Source organism: Meyerozyma guilliermondii, genomic scaffold (assembly GCF_000149425.1).
Source record: "Meyerozyma guilliermondii ATCC 6260 scaffold_2 genomic scaffold, whole genome shotgun sequence".
Lineage (NCBI taxonomy): Eukaryota > Fungi > Ascomycota > Pichiomycetes > Serinales > Debaryomycetaceae > Meyerozyma > Meyerozyma guilliermondii.
Window position 1 is genome coordinate 1,931,988 of NW_001809799.1, and position 19,397 is coordinate 1,951,384.

At 42.6% G+C, this 19,397-nt stretch overlaps 10 protein-coding genes across 10 annotated transcripts; 3 read left to right on the forward strand and 7 right to left on the reverse strand. All coding sequences in view use genetic code 12, as the record gives it.

Moving 5' to 3' along the window:
* Positions 1–66: 66 nt before the first annotated feature.
* Positions 67–2,367, reverse strand: CDC46 (MCM DNA helicase complex subunit; the record flags this gene model as incomplete). Its single annotated transcript, XM_001486555.1, has 1 exon — positions 67–2,367. One exon carries the CDS (start codon positions 2,365–2,367, stop codon positions 67–69), a length of 2,301 nt encoding a protein of 766 aa, XP_001486605.1.
* A 30-nt stretch (positions 2,368–2,397) lies between these two features.
* PGUG_02277 (uncharacterized protein) lies at positions 2,398–2,913 on the forward strand (the record flags this gene model as incomplete). Its single annotated transcript, XM_001486556.1, has 1 exon — positions 2,398–2,913. One exon carries the CDS (start codon positions 2,398–2,400, stop codon positions 2,911–2,913), a length of 516 nt encoding a protein of 171 aa, XP_001486606.2.
* Positions 2,914–2,940: 27 nt separating this feature from the next.
* On the reverse strand, positions 2,941–4,110 carry PGUG_02278 (uncharacterized protein; the record flags this gene model as incomplete). Its single annotated transcript, XM_001486557.1, has 1 exon — positions 2,941–4,110. The coding sequence occupies one exon, from the start codon at positions 4,108–4,110 to the stop codon at positions 2,941–2,943; it is 1,170 nt and encodes a 389-aa protein (XP_001486607.2).
* A 1,466-nt stretch (positions 4,111–5,576) lies between these two features.
* Positions 5,577–6,221, reverse strand: GSP1 (Ran GTPase; the record flags this gene model as incomplete). Its single annotated transcript, XM_001486558.1, has 1 exon — positions 5,577–6,221. One exon carries the CDS (start codon positions 6,219–6,221, stop codon positions 5,577–5,579), a length of 645 nt encoding a protein of 214 aa, XP_001486608.1.
* A 931-nt stretch (positions 6,222–7,152) lies between these two features.
* PGUG_02280 (uncharacterized protein) lies at positions 7,153–10,077 on the forward strand (the record flags this gene model as incomplete). The annotated part of the gene is made up of 1 exon (XM_001486559.1): positions 7,153–10,077. One exon carries the CDS (start codon positions 7,153–7,155, stop codon positions 10,075–10,077), a length of 2,925 nt encoding a protein of 974 aa, XP_001486609.2.
* A 36-nt stretch (positions 10,078–10,113) lies between these two features.
* Positions 10,114–11,676, reverse strand: AVT1 (Avt1p; the record flags this gene model as incomplete). The annotated part of the gene is made up of 1 exon (XM_001486560.1): positions 10,114–11,676. One exon carries the CDS (start codon positions 11,674–11,676, stop codon positions 10,114–10,116), a length of 1,563 nt encoding a protein of 520 aa, XP_001486610.2.
* A 1,215-nt stretch (positions 11,677–12,891) lies between these two features.
* On the forward strand, positions 12,892–13,836 carry EFH1 (KilA-N domain-containing transcriptional regulator EFH1; the record flags this gene model as incomplete). Its single annotated transcript, XM_001486561.1, has 1 exon — positions 12,892–13,836. One exon carries the CDS (start codon positions 12,892–12,894, stop codon positions 13,834–13,836), a length of 945 nt encoding a protein of 314 aa, XP_001486611.2.
* A 57-nt stretch (positions 13,837–13,893) lies between these two features.
* PGUG_02283 (uncharacterized protein) lies at positions 13,894–14,823 on the reverse strand (the record flags this gene model as incomplete). Its single annotated transcript, XM_001486562.1, has 1 exon — positions 13,894–14,823. The coding sequence occupies one exon, from the start codon at positions 14,821–14,823 to the stop codon at positions 13,894–13,896; it is 930 nt and encodes a 309-aa protein (XP_001486612.2).
* A 798-nt stretch (positions 14,824–15,621) lies between these two features.
* PGUG_02284 (uncharacterized protein) lies at positions 15,622–16,776 on the reverse strand (the record flags this gene model as incomplete). Its single annotated transcript, XM_001486563.1, has 1 exon — positions 15,622–16,776. One exon carries the CDS (start codon positions 16,774–16,776, stop codon positions 15,622–15,624), a length of 1,155 nt encoding a protein of 384 aa, XP_001486613.2.
* A 321-nt stretch (positions 16,777–17,097) lies between these two features.
* On the reverse strand, positions 17,098–18,087 carry PGUG_02285 (RTA1 domain-containing protein; the record flags this gene model as incomplete). Its single annotated transcript, XM_001486564.1, has 1 exon — positions 17,098–18,087. One exon carries the CDS (start codon positions 18,085–18,087, stop codon positions 17,098–17,100), a length of 990 nt encoding a protein of 329 aa, XP_001486614.2.
* Positions 18,088–19,397: the final 1,310 nt, after the last annotated feature.

Below are 19,397 nucleotides of genomic sequence, written 5' to 3' on the forward strand. Positions count from 1 at the left end.
CGAGATTACAATGATGCGGTTGCCCAAAAATATTCGTTTCAATATCTTACTCTTTTCTAATATTACCTATACTCCCACTCTCAACACATTTTGCCTTTGGTGACGAAACTTGATCACTTCATGTCGCTCAAGTATGTACAATGCCTTGTCAAGAGCAGCTATACTGGCCTTACCCGAATCAACAATTTCTCTGCGTAAAGTACGGTAGGCCGTCGACCACCCAATAGGCAAGCGCCTACGGAGCTCATTTTCCACTCTTTTGATCTCTTTGCTCATTTCTCCCGAAGTAACCAATCCTCCACTGGAGACACCTTGATCCACAGCGTCCATAGTAGAGGCAGTAAACAAACGAATTGCCTCTTCAACATGATCCTCTGTTGCAACAGGAGACAATTGCAACTTGGCGAGCGATTCCGTTATACGAATAATGGCTTCGAGTTGTCTCACTGTGATGGGAATCGACGACCTCTCATTCATATCGGCTTCATTAAGTTGTAAGCGTCGCCTTATAGCAACAAAATGGGAAGATAATCTCTCGGATGCATCGGCGCTCAATCGAGGAGCACACCGCAATTTGCAGTATTGGATATATCTCTTCATCTTGTCCACTGATATTTCACCTTCTTGTAAGGAATCCTGATTATTACTGTTGCCAGTGTGTACGTTCATCACATGTCTGGCAATAGACAAGTCTCTAGCCTCGTTATGGTCGTCCTTTACAATGAAAATCATATCGAAACGAGACAAAATTGTGGTTTGAAAATCAATGTTCTCACCGGGACTCTTGAGATCATCGTAACGACCGAAAATGGGATTAGCTGCAGCCAATACTGAAGTTCTCGAGTTCAAAACGGTAGTGATACCAGCTTTGGCAATGGAAATAGTCTGTTGTTCCATAGCTTCATGAATGGCAACTCTATCTTCATCTCTCATTTTATCAAACTCATCAATACAGACAACACCTCCATCTGCAAGGACCATGGCACCACCTTCCAAGTAGAAATCTCTGGTCTGAGGATCACGTTGAACCGAGGCGGTTAAACCAGCAGCAGAAGAGCCTTTACCCGAAGTGTAGACCGCTATAGGGGAGATTTTCTCCACAAATTTCAAAAGTTGAGACTTGGCGGTACCTGGATCACCAAGAAGAAGTACATTGATATCACCACGCAATCTCATACCGTCGGGTAAGACTTTCTTGGACCCACCCATCAAAAGACATGTTATAGCCTTCTTGATATCATCGTTCCCGTAAATCGAAGGAGCGATAGACTTTGCAAAGATATCATAAATGTTTGGCGTCCTAGACAACCTAAGAAATTCCTCTTCTTCCTCTTCGGTGAAAGTCAAACCCTGGTCTCCGGGACCACCCTCGACATCTGTTTGGAAACTGAGTACACGAAGGTAAGGGTTTCTGATAGCCACCGTTGAAACATTAGCATTGGCTTTCTGCCTGGACTGGTATATACTGTAGATTCCAACAATTGATACTCTTGTACCTGGAACCACCTGGTTGGTCATATATCTGTCTGCTTGAAGAATAATGTGCCGTGGCATTTCACCCACGGGGACCATATCGGGAGATTCTTGGAGTTTGAGTACTTGCTGGTCCACAAATGTCGATTTATCATGGACAATGGTGTAGGGTTCAGGAGGACACTTTGTCTGAGTTGTAGATTCGTCGAAATTGTGAGCACCTTGGCACCTGTTGGGCATGCTTATTTGGCCAAACCCACTGGCAACTTTGATTCTCATCGTATGTTTGCAATTGCGGCATAAGAGTTGGACTTGGGTTGCTCTGGAAGACAAGACTGACGATGAGATTATTATTCCACTAACTCTGACAATCCTGGAGATATGGTCCGAGTCCAAGTGACGGATGGACACATTGCCTGCGTTGGAGTATAAAATGAGCTGGCATATGGGGAAGTTTGTGGGAACTTCTTCGTTACTTAAATAAGCGATTCTTTTTGCAATTTCTGTAATGGCTGCCTCGAAGAGAGGAATCATCTCTGTAGGTTCATCAGCCAACTTCTTGTTGAGTTCATCGTTGAATCCAATTAGATGGTCTGTGTTTACGCGCAAAAAGTAGTTTTTGATCAACAAGTTTTCTCGGAGTTGGTCTCGGTAAATGAACTGGGAATTGAGACGAAATTCAAGAATAAAAGACCTGAACGCCTTTGTGATTTCATTAAACGAGTTGTCTTGGGGTTCTTCTCCTGGAAGGACCTGGGCACCGAATACATCGCCTCGTTCGAAAGACATGATATTGGATGAAGAAAACGAAGGGAAGAGATTATGATGCGCGGGACGTGTACGTTGGCCCAAAAGGGAAAAATTACGTGCATTTTGACGGATATGTAAGTGCATGCAGGTTTACTCAATTCTACTATAGACGTTATGCTACGATTTAGACACTTTTGTGGGAGCCTGCGCCATATATCAACTTCTGGTCATCTCTTCAAACTCCTCAAGAAGAATGAGCTTCCGCCTCGGCCAAAATGGCTTATAGTGGAGGAAGAAATCAAAGAGGTATTTCTAAAAGGTGGAAGAGGACCAGGAGGCCAAAAGATCAATAAAAGTAATAGCAAGGTCCAGCTCACCCATATACCGACCGGTACAGTCGTCACATGTCAGTATTCTCGATCTCAGGAGCAGAATCGGAAAAAAGCTCGAGAAATATTGGCTCTCAAACTTGAAGAGCTTCAGAACCCACAGGGTTGTAGAACTGCCGTTCTCCGAGATCGTGAGTCAAAAGTTAAGCTCAACAAGGCAAAAAAATCTTCAAGAAAGTATAGGACAATAGAAGAACAACGGCGACTAGAGCAGGCCATCGAAGATAAAGAGAATGAAACTTTGATAGATATCGAAGAAGAGTTTGAATCTCTAAGAGAGAAACTCACTAAAAGACTGTAATATACACTATTCTACACTACTATACATTTACCCACCTTTGTATTGTTTCCATTCTTCCAACGTTTTGAGCGAATCTTGCCAATTCTTGCGTACAATTTCCAATTCCTTCTCAAGTTTGTCAACAGTTTCACTGGAGTAAGCTCCTCCATAATTGGCCATCTTTAGCTCCACAAGCTCAACGACGTTATGATAGTGTTTGTAGATGTTGTTCAAAAATGGCTTTGCGAGTGGCTCGAACGCTTCTATGTCATTGTTGAGATCTTTTGAGCTGACACTATTGAGGGCCTCAGAAGTGAGTTCTCGCAAGTCAACTATTTCAGATGGGCTGGGGACGTCCGCTAGCGTGCTGCTCATGCCATTGTTGAGATTCAGGACGTAGTTGTTGATCAGTGATAAAAATTTGGAAAACTTGTAGTTTTCTCGTATCAAATTCTGGACCATTTCTGTCAACAGATTGGCAATTGTCTCATATTCTTGGCTCACAATTGGTGTGAGCTTTCGAGGCAGAAGCGCTGTACTTGAAGCAGCATTATTGACAATGGGAGTGTTATTGTAGATGATATTGGGGTTTACGGTCTCATTCAAATCATGTGAACTGGTTGCTGTATCTGGTGATGGATATGGAAGTCCCATTGTCAATGTCGACGACAAGTTCCTCTTCTCCAAAAGCTTTGATTTTAAAGACGTTATCTCGATATTTCGACGCCTTATTTCGACTCCATACTTGGTTTTGATGTCCTTGCACCAGTTATTGAGTCGATTTAAATCTTGTGATTGGAGTTTGTTTATCTGAGTCAAAGATTGTACCTTTTTGTTCAATTGGGTATGGTCAAACTGGTAAAGCTTACTGATTTGCATCTGTTGTTGCGATACTTGGGTGGTTAACTGGTCGATTTTTTTGTTCAAGTTGGCAATGGTGGCATCTTTCTGGGACAATTGGCGATTGAAAGCCTGGTTCTGTGCTTTATTTCGCTCTATTGACTTTAAAAGCGAAAAAACAATGTTTATTATGTTTTTGTCATTATTGTAAACAACATCGGTGGTCTCAAGGGAGACTTGTTGTGGTTGATCTGACAGCAAATGGGACCAATCAATGGTATTAAAGTAAAGCTTTTCGTCCACATAGCCTTTGGAAAGAAGGGTAGAGTTTATTAGGTCTGCAGCGTTGCGGAGTGACTCGATATCTAGATAAGACATGTTAAATTTGGTGAGAAATAAAAAATGAGAAGTTGATGAAAAAATGCTACTATGGGGTAATACCAATAATTTTTATATCTACTTAGTGATGCTCTTCTTCCTCCTCAAACACAAACCAATCCTCGGCTGGAGCGGCTTCTCCCTTTGGAGCAGATTGGGTCTCTACTTCCGCAGACTCGTAGGCAGAAACTCCATCGGCAGAGATTTCCGATTCTGGAACAGATGGCTTAGCTGGCAATTTGAAAGGCTTGACGGCCTCTTCGGCGTCCTTGGCAGAAATTGGGGAGGGCTTGAACTCCTTGATGTTTTGGATGTACAAGTCAGAAACCAAGTTGCATCTTCTTGATGCGACAGAGAAGGATCTGGTTAAGCGCTGAGTTAGTATGAGCGAGAGATAAGGGGAAACACTGAATCAAGGAAATGAGGGTCTTTGCAATTGCATGAAATATGGGCCATGTTCTGGAAGTGAGTAATCATAAAGATTGGTGAGGTTAAACAAATAAATGACAAATATGACGATGAGAATACCAAAAATTGAACGGTAATTGTACTATAATTGTGTCAGAAACCGATGGTTTTGTTCATATTCGAGATCTTATTCAACTTTCAAGTCATTGACTTATTTTCCGTTTCAAAGAAGCGCCTCTTTGACTTTTATAACCACAAATTTTCATGCATACACCTCTTCCCCAGCATACGCGCAGTCAACATAATAGAACTGTGTAGCCCCCTGTTTAGCTACTTACCAATGACTGTCTAAACATGGTGTCTGTGAGCGACTCAATGATTCTTCACCCGACTTCGGGTCGCGGGCGTGCGCACACCGCTTTTGTGAGAGTGTCTGATTGGCCGGTTTCCGGATGTCTTTACTAGGTGATGCCCAAGTACTATTGTGACTATTGTAAGTCATACCTTACACATGACACCTTGAGTGTTCGTAAGTCACATTTGTTAGGCAAGAACCATATTAGATACTACTGCAATTACTACGAACAAAAAGCAAAAGAATCAGGTATATGGGATCCTGTCGATAGTCCATATGAAGTCAACTTGGATTATATACAAAATGGAGCTCCAGGAACTTCCTACAGTAAACCCCAAAAGTTTATGCTTCCCCCACCTCCATCTCTAGGTGGTTTTCCCGCTCCTCCACCGCAAGCGGTAGATTATACCAAGGAAGATGATGCGGCTGTTGCAGCCATGCGAGAAGCAGAGAATCAATGGTAGTAGAATTAAAGCGTAGAGCGCTCAGATTAACAAGATTTTGGTAAGGGAGACAAATGTATAACTAGCCATCAATACAGGTCAAAAGGCTGACCCACTAATAGAGATCAATAAAGTTACATCATCATAATTCTACACGCAATTAATTGATTATTGATTGCTATTTATTCTGAACGATGCCAATGTGGCTACGGCGCCTCATAGACCCATTGTCATCACGCAGACGGCGCTCGCTGAGGAAACTACAAATCAGCATCATCCTCATCGGGCAATGGCAAAGCCGTGGCCTGGTCCATCTCTTGCTGGTATTTTTGCATCAACTCGGCATCCACCTGGACCTCAGGAGGAGCCAAGGCTGGGGCAGCCACAAAGCTCAATTGTGGGTTACCGACCAACTTTCTGGCTAACCACAAAAATGGCTTTTCAAAGTTGTAGTTGGATTTGGCGGAGATGTCGTAGTATTGCAAGTTCTTCTTTCTGTGGAATGTGATGGTCTTGGCCTTGACCTTTCTTTCCTTGACATCGACCTTGTTTCCACACAACACAATTGGAATGTTCTCGCAAACTCTCACCAAATCACGGTGCCAGTTGGGAACATTCTTGTAAGTGATTCTAGATGTAACGTCAAACATGATGATTCCACATTGACCGTTGATGTAGTAGCCGTCTCTCAATCCACCAAACTTCTCTTGTCCAGCGGTATCCCACACATCAAATTTCAATTCACCAAAATCGGTGTGGAAACCTAAAGGATGCACCTCTACACCCAAGGTGGCGATGTATTTCTTTTCAAATTCTCCAGTCAAGTGTCTCTTGACGAAGGTGGTCTTACCAGTACCTCCGTCTCCGACTAACACCAATTTAAATGTTGGAACTTCTTGGGCCATGGTTAGTGTTGCTGAGGAGTGTTGTTTTTTTGTGATCGAAAATTTTTCGCACACACCCCGATGATTTGTCAGGGACAACCGCGGCTTATGTCAGCCGTCTCACTCCGCGAATTTTCCACTGCCCCTCGTGGTGGTTGGGCCGGAAGCGAAATTGCGCGCCTAATCAAGGGTCGCGGCTGCCGAGGGCCGCCTTCGGGGTACAACTTTGTGCGTTTCGGTGCATCGTTTTTCGCAAACATGCCTACTGCGGTATTGACGATCTTTCGTTTCGCGCCTTGCACGGACGAAAAATAATCCCACGCACTTGACCTCAGTCGTACCGAACTAGTTCCCCGCGCCGCAACCAATAACTTCGCACCATAAAATTCCCGCCTGATGCTGGTGTCTAAGGGTGCAATATGCGTTTGCAAATCTTTGCAAGATATGAATACTTGAGCTAGTGTTGTAGTCTTATGTCGTTCATGTAGTTTCCGTCTCTTTTGATATTACTTTCCCTGTTTCACCTAGACTGTAGTTGCGGTGGTTACTGGCGGGGCGACATTTTTTTCTTTTTCGCGACTATAGAAACCTCACCGTTATTCTTTACTTGGCGTCACCTTATTGTTTTTTGGCATAGCTTCGTCACCTTAGGTCTGCAGTTGCACTTTCCAGCACCTGACCCTTGTCTTTCGTTGTACTTCTGGCGACTCTTCATTCAGACTCAAAACGATATCTGGATACGGGTTGACGATTTCTTCGTAACTACCATTATTACCCACGTACTCACGACCGCCGCCAGGCATTGATACCAGCGTGGAATACAAACACACGTCCGTTTGTTCACCTCTCGTCGACTACAAAATTACACATTCGCCGTTTTTTCAGTGGAAAGTTACAGCCAATTTGAAAATATCACCAACTGAAAATTAACACTTTTGGCACTTCATCTTCTATGATGTATCCATATCAACCATACTACCAGTACTACCCGTACCAGGGCTACCAGCAGCATCCAAATCCTCAGCCATACCTGTCTTATCCATATGAGCAACCTTCCGTGGATCCTCTTCCCCCACAGCCCATGCTCCCGTCGAACTTATTTTCGCCCTATGTTCCAGCGGTTCCTTCTATGCCACTGTCGCAGTCTATGGCACCATCGCCTATGTTGAGACAGTATATTGCCAACATGCCGGTGCCCCAGCAGCCACAAACTGCTCCACAATCGCCATATCTCACCCCGCTTAACAACAACAATAGCTTGGACCAGCTCAATCTCTCACGCACGGTGGTGCTCAAGAACATTGACAAGGAAGTGTCGCTTAACCAGCTACTTGGTGAAATTGACCATGGGCCCATTGAATACTGTAAGATGTTCGAACGCCCAGCCCCGAAGCATATCACCGATTGCGACACCGTCAAGTACTGTTACATTTCATTCATCAACTCAAAAGTTTCTATTTGCTTCCACTTGAAATACTCCAAGAGCAATTACAATCTCACCAAGTTAAAAGAGCGCCTTAATGACTCTAAGCACCTTAAGATTCTTCTCAATGAGACGTACCAGAATCAGGGTGGTATAGGCGGTCGCAGCACCAACAAACAAGACTATATCAAGCTCAAAACCCTCAATTACATCATGGAGTTCAACGCCACTCGTTGTGTACTTATCAAGTTTGATGTGTCTCCTGCTTTCTCTGAAAATGATCTCGAATTTAACAGTCTCAAAACTAATGTCAAAGAAACCTGCTCCAAATATGGCGAGGTGGAGGACTACAAGGTTACGTTCAACAAGGAAAAGCGCGAGTTCAAAGCAACGGTCCATTTTACTTCGATTGATGCGGCCATCAAGACCTATGAGTACTTCTTGAAACGCATTCTGGTGGAAAAAATGGATAGGGATCACGACGACGTGGATTTAGTTGTGGACGCTAAAGTTACGGCTATAAATTTCCACAAAGACCGTTGTGACCGTACTGACTTGGAGAAGCGCCCTCAGAGTAGCATTCCTCGAAGTATGATGTCAGAAACGTCGCTATCGAGCAATTCTCCCCATCCTCTTCGGGAAGAGGTAACTATCAATGAAAAAACCAAAAATGTGACTTCGGAGGACTCAGTTCAGAATGCCGATACCACCCTGCTGGAATCTGCGGGACCGGTTGATGGTGATTTGACATTTGAAGATTCGCAAGATCTTCACATTTCCCCTCCAGGATCCCCCATATTTAGGAATGAAGGTGTCATTCTCACTCCTCAGTCCACCGCTGCATCGGAAACTCACCTGTACAATAGAAATCCAGTCAGAACCCACGGTTCCGCACCATTCCCTTATAATCCCGATCCCTTCAATATCGGTAATAGAACTATTTACTTGGGTAACCTTCATCCAAGTTCCACTATTGAAGAGATTGCTAATAACGTACGTGCTGGAGGACTAGTTGAGTCGATTAATTATCGCCCCGAGAAACGTGTGTGTTTTATTACATTTGTGGACCCTAACATTGCTCTCAAGTTTTACTTGAATCATCAAGTATTGCATCAGCTTATTATACATGGATATGACATTACAGTTGGCTGGGCCAAGAATCATTCTGGTCCCTTGAGCAGAGAAGTTTCGTTGGCGGTGACTGCTGGGGCATCTAGAAATGTCTATATTGGGTTCAAGCTGAAAAGGGATGATATGGACCCGACATTAAGCACCAAAATTGATCCGGAGAATCAAGTGCCATTGCCAAGCGAGGAACAATTGCGAGCAGATTTCTCCAAGTTTGGTGATTTGGAGCAGATCAACTTTTATCACAACCGCGATTGTGGGTTCTTAAACTTCTTGAATATTATTGATGCTATTCATTTGGTCGAGATGTTTGAATCTCAAGATATAGAGAAGATCAACAGCATTGCTCAAGATGAGGGCCAGTTTTACGAAAGGTATGGAAAATTCAAAATAAGTTTTGCAAAGGACAGATGTGGAAATCCTCCAAAGTTTAGCTACAAGAAGAGATCAAGAAGACGTGAGAGAATTGATTTCACCTACAATGGCGAAGAATTGCCAATTATTGGAGAAAGATCGTCAAGAGCAGGGAATGAGATTTTCCGTGAAAATGGCATTGATATCAGTGAATCGAACCAAAAAATTCCCAAGGAAGCAGCTATGGTATTTGGAATTACTAGCAAGGATAGTGATTCCGAGAAAGAAACTTTTAATGAGCCGGATTTGCCTGCTGTCAAGGGCTTACTGCTTGGTGGAGAATCTAGTGACGAAAAAGGCGTCGATTCCACAAAACAGGCGTTTGAGGGAGATTCCAAGCATGATGGGAAAGCTGGAAAGGAACATAAAATTACAATTGAAGAAGAAGAAAAAGCTTACGAAGAGGAGGAAGACGACGAGGAAGAGGAGGAAGACGATGATGTTTCCATCATTATAGGATCTGATGACACTGCTTCCACTACGGCTAACAATAGCAACAAGGAGGACACAAAAAGGTCAAGTTATTTCAAGAACAAAACAAACACCAATGTCAGAAAGCCATATCGCAACCTTTCGAGTTCTTCCCTCAACTCGCAGGGCCACTATCATAAACCCTACGAGCCTCATTATAGCAAGTTCCCTCCTGCTCCATATCACCACCAACAGCCACACCATTACTATATGCCTCCGCAAGGCCCTCCACGCATGAATTACGGTTACTATCCTCCTACGCCGGCGCCAATGCCTCCGCAGTATCCTCAATATCCTGCTTCTCGAGGACAGTATTCTTCTTCAGGATCGCAAGTTATGGCGCAGTACCTAGCCAAAGCTCAACATGACAATTTGCTTTATGCAGCTAGCGTTCTTTCTCATGATTACGATTTTGAAGGAGACTATAATTATGGTCGTTAGATTCCAATATATACAAATGCGCTTCATGGTATTGTCTTATGTTACAATAGAAATTGATGCGATTGTACCCACCACAGAACATACGAAACCCACTGCCACGCCAATATACAATAATGTTCTTTGGAAACTGGTGATTTGATCTTTCATCAACACGAGATAGAACAAGAGTGGGCAAGTCATACACATGGTGAATACCACGGCACTTCCCAAAAATGCAAGAACCTTGCCAAACAGTGTGAACACGAGCGACATGGCTAACATGAACGCAAAGAAGACCATTCGAGAAACTATTTGACCAGTGGAATAGTTTTCCTCTCTTTGGCCGTTTTTGACGACAATAGTGGAAGATCCCAAGTGGAAGTAGCTTTCATAAACGTTTACCACTGGTTTAGCAAGTAATGGTATCTTTGAAATAGGCAATAAACCCATGAGTATACATATAGCTGGAGTAACCCACAGTGGGAAATTTGCGTTGGACATTAAATTTTTGGTGATGGAATCTTCACATTGAGATCCAAACATGAGGTAGCCAGCTACCGCAACCAAGTAGTTGAGATCAAAAACCAAAAAGAATGAAGTGTTGGCCACTTTAGGATACTTCAACGGATGTCTCATGTCACGATAGAGTTCTGGAAACACAGGATGACCACCCCATGGAGCCATAAAGATGCCAAGGCTCATAAATACTTCCATTGCACTTTTAGGCCACCAGGATGTAGCGGAAGGGTGGAGTAAGGAGCCTGGAGAATTGGAGGTGAAAAACCCACAAATTATGAGGATGACGATTAATGCGTTGGTGCAAAGAAGGCCCAACAAACTAAGAAATGAAAGGGTGGAAAGCAGGAGAAATGAGAGGCAGAAGCTTGCCAAAATCAATATTGCTTTATAGGCTGGTTTGGGAATTTGTGGGTACAAAAGAAAGAATGAGTCTCCGAATAAAATAACCAATTCCACCAAGGCACCCAATAAATCCACAATGAATATCGCTGTGACCACATAATGAGCAGTTTTACTTCCTATGCTCGACTTGTGGCCAGTTTGCTCAGCAATGTCCCCATAGCTGTTCAATGAAGGGTATCGTTTTAAAATTCTTCCGAGCATCTTGGCAGTCATTCCTGTGATGTACGAGCTAGATGCGAGGATAATCGTACCAAAGATCCATCCAGAAAGTCTAAATCCAAACGGAAGAGATAACATGCCAATTCCTATCAATGTGTTCATCGAGTTGAATATCGTTTGTGGTACAGTGGACTCTCCAGTGCGAGCAATGGTTGAGCTGGAATGACTCAGTCGTCTGATCAACGTAGTAGTTTCATCATGAGGAAAGTCAAAAGTGTCAATTCGATTAAATTGATGAGGCAGATTGCCCACAGACGATTCTTCGTCATCTATAGCACTTTCTGACTGTCCGGATGGTCGAATTGAAATCAGTCCTTCGGCCGCGGGTGTTTCTGGAGACGTACAAGGCGAAAGATCTTCTTCAGAAGGGCCCCTTTCGACCGCTAGAAACTTCTGAGCTCTGGTGTATGACGAGGCGAAGTTGCTAATTGAGTTACGACCTCCTGCATTGAGAAATGACAGTCTTCGTGACGACGGCATCACACCGATACTTGATTGAAAGGCCTAGATTGTGGCAGATATTGTAGACTTTGTGACGTCAAGTAGCTTGCAGCGAATATCTGAGACACTATACAGTTGCACAAACACAACTGGAATTCCTCGATACAGTTCAGTATTAATCTGCAATGAGATTTTGCTGCTATATTTTTTTCGTCACTAAGCCAAGACGCCGCATCTATCAATGTCCTGCAGGCAAACTGTTCCATGCATATGGTGATAAACTTCGAACCCTCGGGCTGGGTAAGCATTGTGGCTGAATCAAGCGATGGCCAAGCCGACGGCGAAATCCGAAGTTTGCATGATCAATAGTCGCTCGTACATCGAATTTCACCGAAGGGTTTGAGGCATGGGTAATGTTTTGACGTGCTAGTGTCTCCTTTTAGAAGCAGAGAATAAGATCTGTAAATTTAAGAAATTATACAAAACTTTTTCCATTCCACAAAACTGAAACTCAGCCAGAATCCCGAAAATCTCATCTCCATGACACATGAAAGTGAATCGTGGAGACAGAAGTCTGTGCATCGGATAATTATCTAACATTGAGCATTATACTCTCGGCATTAGGCGCTTCGTATTTTCATAGTCTCTTGTCGTCCCTGCCTCCGAGGCTGCAAGTTAATGTATATCGTGCATGGATTGCCGAGGAGCATTAGGGGAATCAAGCTGGGTCTAGAAATGCGCCAAGTTCCAAATTTCACCGCACTTACTACAGTGCATATCGGAAATATTCAAATCGTGAATAGTCCCTAAAACAATTTGGAGATGTGGAGAATAATCTTCTAGAACTTGCCGTACTTTCCGGTGCACAATTGAAGGTTTCTCGGACTTGCGTAAATTTTTCAGTGAGCCGTGCGGCAATTAACTATATTGGAATTTCGCAGCCAACGAGGAAACTTTAAGTACCAGTTTCGTCTGACCAAGTCGATTACTCTCATTCTGTCTCATCTACTATTGATACTCTGATATATCGTGGTTACTAGTTTCCAACTTGCATGACCCATATTTTTGGACTTGCACTATCGTGCCTCAACTTGCATGAGCTCACATCAAGATTGGATCGGATATGTACCGCTTCTTCATATGAACCTTGAATCACCAGCGGTACTTCCTAATTACACTGCCGTTTACGAACATAAAGTAGTGGACTAAAAAAAGAAAAGCGGAGAAAGTGTCGAGTATATAATCACTGATTGGATGGCTTCAAAAAAGGAAATGTCAATCAAGCAGGATCACCTCCCTAGTGCTGATGCCCAAACTTTACATTTACCTATTAGTGAATCCATAAATGTGATGTTCCAAGGCTCCCATGAACCCACTCAGCCAAGACAAGTTTACGACAACTCGGGTGCCGCATTTAATCCACTTTCTGCTCGCCGCACCGTCAACTTGGCTTATGGAGATGTAGTTCAGCCGTATTATGAAACCTACGCTCAACTACCAAATGACAACTACCACTCTGATTACCACCATGAGCTAGCGCCAGATGGGCACTCGCGGTTTACACCAAAGGGAGAGTTGGTACAACAGCGCCATGATGGGAACTTTTTGCAGCAGGCTGCTACCCATCACAGTACAATTCTTCCATCCAACAGACGAACTGTGTCGACAGAGACACTGCTTCTGTCTCCACAACCACAATCAGCTTCTAGTATTGGTAATGTTCCACTACCATCTGAACGAATTGGCCATGAGTTCCCGGAACCAAATCACCAGTCGAAATACCCAATTCCAGTAAAACCGAGAATAGCTACCACATACTGGAATGACGAAAAGACGTTATGTTATCAAATGGAGGCTCGAGGGGTGCTTGTGTCGAGAAGAGAGGACACAAACTATATTAATGGTACCAAATTACTAAACGTTGCTGGGATGTCTCGTGGAAAGAGAGATGGAATATTGAAGACAGAAAAAGATCGATACGTTGTGAGAGCAGGCGCCATGAGCTTGAAAGGAGTTTGGATACCTTATGAGAGAGCCAAGGAAATTGCTCGCAATGAGGGGGTGGACAATTTTTTGTTTCCTCTTTTTGTTGAAGATATAAAAGAGTTCTATCTGACCAAAGGCTCACAATTGAAGAGCGATTGTGCACCAACGGATTCTTACGACTCTTTTATAAACCAAAGGTTTTTAGGCCCTTAAGGTGAAATTTACGTTCTGTAGTTCTTGTTGTGCTCGAAATTTAGACTCCTCCCTTATTTAGATATCAACTAAAGTTCCACGCTTTTCTTGTTGTTCTTCGATCGACTTGAAGAGACCCTTGAAAGTGCCTTTCCCGAACCCATTATGATGATGACGCTGAATGATTTCAATGAACAAAGTTGGACGATCATGTAGAGGCTTGGTGAAAATTTGCAAGATGTAATTGCACCCTTTATCCTTTTTGCGACGACTGGAGCTATCATAGTCAACCAAGATGTTGAGCCGATGAAGTTCCGAAAGATCTTCTTTCAAAATAATGTCGTCGTTGTGTAAGCGTTCACGAAGTTCGTCATAGTACTCATTGCCCATACTATTGAAAGTTACCCCTCTTTGAATAAGCAGACCAACGGTACTGATAATGTTGGTTGTCAGCAACGCAATATGTTGAACCCCAGGTCCACCATTGAAATCATAAAACTCTTCAATTTGTCCCCGTTTCTTCCCCTTGAATGGTTCATTAATTGGAATCTTTATTCTTCCATTGCTCGACGCCATGACAATAGATCTTAACGCGGTGTTTTCTGTCGCTACGTCAGTCTCATCAACCGACCAATACTTGTGTAGTCCAAATATTCGAGTATAGAGTCTTGCCTTGTCCATCATTTGATTCCAAGTGTAGTTCTGAACACAGTGATCTATACGACAAAGATTGACAGCTGGTAATTGAGAAAGCTGGTCGGTATATTCCACAGACTCTTCTTCAATATTGCCAACATATCCAGGTAAAAATGGACCCGAGTAATCGATATGCTCAATAAGAGTATGACATATATCGGTAGATGGCAACCTAACAGTAGCTAGTTTCAACAGCCCGTTTTCGTCACTCAAAATCCTAGGTTTGAATATTGCTACTGCTCCTTCTCTAATTGCTTTTTCGTAGATGAAGTCGACATCTCTGAACACACAAGGAAATATCAAATACTCCATCACCGTGCTTTGACACAAATAATTGAATAATCTTCTGGATAATCATATCATGAATAGTCGTCAGAGTATCCAGTGCAATATCCTTTAAAAAAGCATTGTAGGATTGAATCTGTGATCTCTTGACTCTCGATGCAGCTACTGCTTCTTCAATGGCCATTGTGAAATCACTGAATTCATTTTTACCAAAGGTGAGCTTCAACGACCTCGTGTATAAAGTCACTGATAAAAGAATCAAAGTGTTGAACTGCTTCCTCTCTAATTGGATCTAGATTAGGGTTATCGACAGTCGACGGAGCTGAGACATCCTCAGAGAATCCTAATGTGTTCACCAATTCAAATATGACATCGCCATTACTGACAACATGGGAAGCAATATTTCTTGAATCACTCTCGAGTCCCCGATAAGCTACTTGTTTGAATCCCATAGAATACTCTAGAAAGCGAGCCATTTGTTTTTGCGTTGGAGCAACAAATCTTGAGCGAGTGAAATGATACAAATCCATCACGAGGAAACTTTTGGTTTTGAAATCCATCAAGCAACAAATCTTCTTCAGCAATACCGAGTAGCTCATCATCAGTAGCCGAGAAGAAAAGGCAACTCGGCAAGGACAGATGTTTCCGACATCACTAGCCTGTTTTGATTTTGTGTTTGTGGTGAGATTTTCTCGGGCAATTTTGCACCCAACTTGTTACATTTGTGTTCGATGAGAATGCAACTGAGAATCCCTCCATTGACTCTGCGCCAATAGGTTGTCGTAGAGTACCGATTGTGAGGCTTTATAATCTTCATTTCTTATATCAAAGTTGAGAATATGGTGTCGAAAATAACTTGGGGGGATAGGGAGCATCGCTGATAGCCTCAAAATCCTTATAAACACCAAACAAGTACTTTTCAATATCTTTGCAGAAATCGATGGTTTGGACTTGATCAAACTTTTCCTTTTTCTCATAGTTTTCCATAAGGTTGATTCTGAACTTTCGGAGTCTTTGCTCGATTCTCTCAAACTTGTAGTTGACATAATTGGGGTAGAACTTGTCGTTTAAGAACGAAGGAGTTGCCGATGGACTCTCTGAAACCGCTACAGTTGTATCTGGTGTGTCCACTTCTTCTGGTATAAATGACACAACAAGTGATATTCTGTCTGCGTTATTCAAGGGTTTGGTTGCAATATGCTTAACGACTCTTCCTTGAAGTAAGGTAGCGTGACCTTTACGGGGACCGTCGACTCTAAAGATTTCTTCGTTTCCCATTCTTAGACATGTTTCACCTCCAATCATATTTGAAGGCGCTTCGAGCATCAACACGCACACCAAGGGGGTACTATCGTAGTGCCAGGACACAGAGCTAGGAATATTATCAGCATTGGTATTCTGTTCCCTCAACTTTTCTCTTAAGTCTTCATCGGTTTTTACGGACGTTTCGTTTCTACACTCTTTTAACGAAGCATTAATGTGAGCCATGCTGTAGACATGAGGTATCTTCAACGGCAAGCCGGCGAGTTTGCTCATAATTTGAATGGTTCTGGGGTGAGAGATCGCTGCCTTGATAAACGGAGTATTGTCTGCAAAACCAGAAACTTGAAAGTCTTTCGAACTTGAGCCCACGGCTAGATTTACACGCCTACCATACTCACGAATTATATCAGGGTTCAGAAAGAGCTCCCATTTCATGATTTCAATGGCATCTTCAGTAAATAATGGAAAAGGTTCAACAACAGCAACGTCAGTGATAGTTTGACAATGAGTTCTTTTGATCCCCAAATCTTGCAATCTGTGTATTTTGGTGGTTTGTGTTTCGTCAAAGGCAAGATGAACATCCGGATCAAACTCAAACTTGTCGGAGAAATTTGGCTTCTGTTTGATTTCTTCAGAAACCTTGAGTATATCGTGAGTCAATACATCCTCATCAATGTCATAGTCATGGTTTCCATTTATGATTTCTTCTGTTAGCATTTTTTTTGGAACGAATTACGATTTGCGCCCTTTTGACTTCATTGTATTATTTGCGACAATGAATCCTTATCGCTAGAGGATCTCGTGAATTTTGACCTAAAATAAATGTTCGGGTGTAACCGTTTCCGGAACATTTCCCGATTAGGATTTTCAATGCGTACTATGAACAGAGGTCGTAGATTTTAAGCGAGTATAGAAAGTGTGGTTCATATACATATAATTATGAATAGCAATAAATTTAATTGAGCAGCATTGAAGCATTAGGAGCAATCTCTCATTGTCGTGTATAAAAATTATCTTCCATCACCGATTATGATACAATTAATAAGGAGTAATAGACCCCGATTCGCCTGATTGAGAAGCCGGTCCTCTTTCATGATTCGGGTTTGTATTGCCATTAGCACGCACCTTCTCATCTGTGTTCTGCTCCGTAAGCTGGTCGTCAACCGACAGCTTCTCGCGTTCAGAGCTATCACCTTCATTGCTAAAATCTTCTTCGTCTTTGTTGGCCTTGATAACCTTGACCTTGATAAGATTGGTGGTACCATAAGACCAAACTGGATGCAATGGGACAAATATGAGACCACAAATTGCAATCATTAGAGCATCTAATGTCATCAAGTACACCTCGTGAGTAATAAGGTATCCACTGAATCCTTGGGCTAATTCAACCACACGATAAATACAACGAATGTACACGGCAATGACTGCAATGGTAAGACCCAATGGCATGTATGGCATAAGTTTACGCGAACGAATGGATTCGAACTTTGGGTTGTACACTGGTTCTCTGTACAACGATTTGTACTCTCTTGCCGACTTTCCATGGAAAAGTAATTTGAAAAAGTGGCCAACCGATGGCTTTGCAAGTGGGTGCTCCTTATAATCAGCGGGAAGGCTATCCACGTTAGACTTTTTAAAGTAAAGTCTTCTTAAAAACTCAAACCAAAACGTAAGGAAAACAGTCATAGCAACAACTTGGAATACGATACCAGCAATCATAGTATTGGTACCAGGTTTAGTGTCATCATGTCTGTTGGTAGCAATGGAAGCAGCAGCACCACCTCCCGCTTGAATCACCAACGAAAGCACATCGCAACCAATAAAAAAGTAGGAGTACCACATGGGTTTCAAAACGGAAAATTGTCGACCATGAATCACTACACATTGTGCAAATAAAAAGTATATCCCCGCCATAATGAATGCGGGAGCAATTGTCAACGACACGAATTGAAGCAAATAGTAGTTCATATCGGTGTTATCTTTGAAACTGAGAACTCTACCAAGGAAACCAGCCAAATTCGAGTCCATAACCACAGAAAAATGTAATGTTGTACCAATGGTAGCGAGACTTGACAAACATACCTATAATGTAAAAGAAAATGGCAGCGAACACAATCAAGTATATGATATTAGCGGGACGATCAAGATGTGTTCCATACAAGTTTTCGTCTTCTGCTAATGCCCTTCAAGTTGAGAGTCGCATCGAAGATTGCTTGTGTTGCTTTCGCTTGAACTTGTTGAGCAGTTGCTGTGGCAAAGTACTTTTTCTGCCTCAATAATGGTGAGCGATGCTTCTGCTCCTCTAATTACCTGAGAGAGGGAATAAAAGTCATAATTTTCAGTCACAACTGAAAGCGAAGAAACTGCAGCCACTAAAGATTCTGATAATGCTGGGGCATAAGTAGTTGCAATGCTTGAAAGTGTGGTTGTAGCCGGGATCTTACTCGGAGTCCACAGTGAAATAGAAAAAGACATGGTCTGGGTGATCTTGTCGTTTTTTTGTTATCAAGGTTTCTCTCCTTATAAACTTCGCGGACCTTTATTTCGGTACGAACTACGGAGATATTCCTGTGTGTAGCGGGGCTGTGGCGGTTTACGATTCTTTGCATCGCCCGCAAAGATTATTTATGTAAGCGCGTGGTGGCTGACACTTGCCCAAAATGGATAACATAGTACTTGGGAGACAATTGTGAGACAATTGTGACACCAATAGTGACAATAGGTGTCAAGATTCGAGGTGTCAAATTTTAACTGTGCCGTATAAAAATGTAAGGCACGTGGCTTAGCGAGGCTGATGAAGAGAGGGGCAAACTTCGCTTCTAGAAACATTGAGAGGTGTGTTTTAAACTTTTCGTTTAAACGGTTCGATTTTTTGCATAGCCGTCGCAATTTTGGAAATTGAGTACTGAGAAAAGAGAGGAACGACAAAAAATAGTGCGAACTGAAAAGGCTGTCTTATTTTTTCCGGTGAGTTGCTCAATTATGTCAGTAAATAGGAGGGGCAGATGACAGCCATCGAGGGGTACATGACAGGCATACGTAAATTATACGACAAGAAAGTTTTTGTGTGTTCATGTTTTTCTTTTGCATTTTAAGTACTAGCGATCATTACAGTAACTTGAGATAGTGATCAGCTCACGAAATTTCGCCTTCTTTTGCTAAAATGCCAGATTGAATTTGCAGCCATTTACCGCGCTAAAAATAGTCATACCCCACAAAATCGATATTGTAGGCTCAATTAGACAGATACTTGGCAAAAGAGGAGTAGAGAATTTTTGCAGTTGTTTCGACGGACGTTGGCGTCTTTCCAGCATTGAGGATAAGATTGAAGTTGTGGC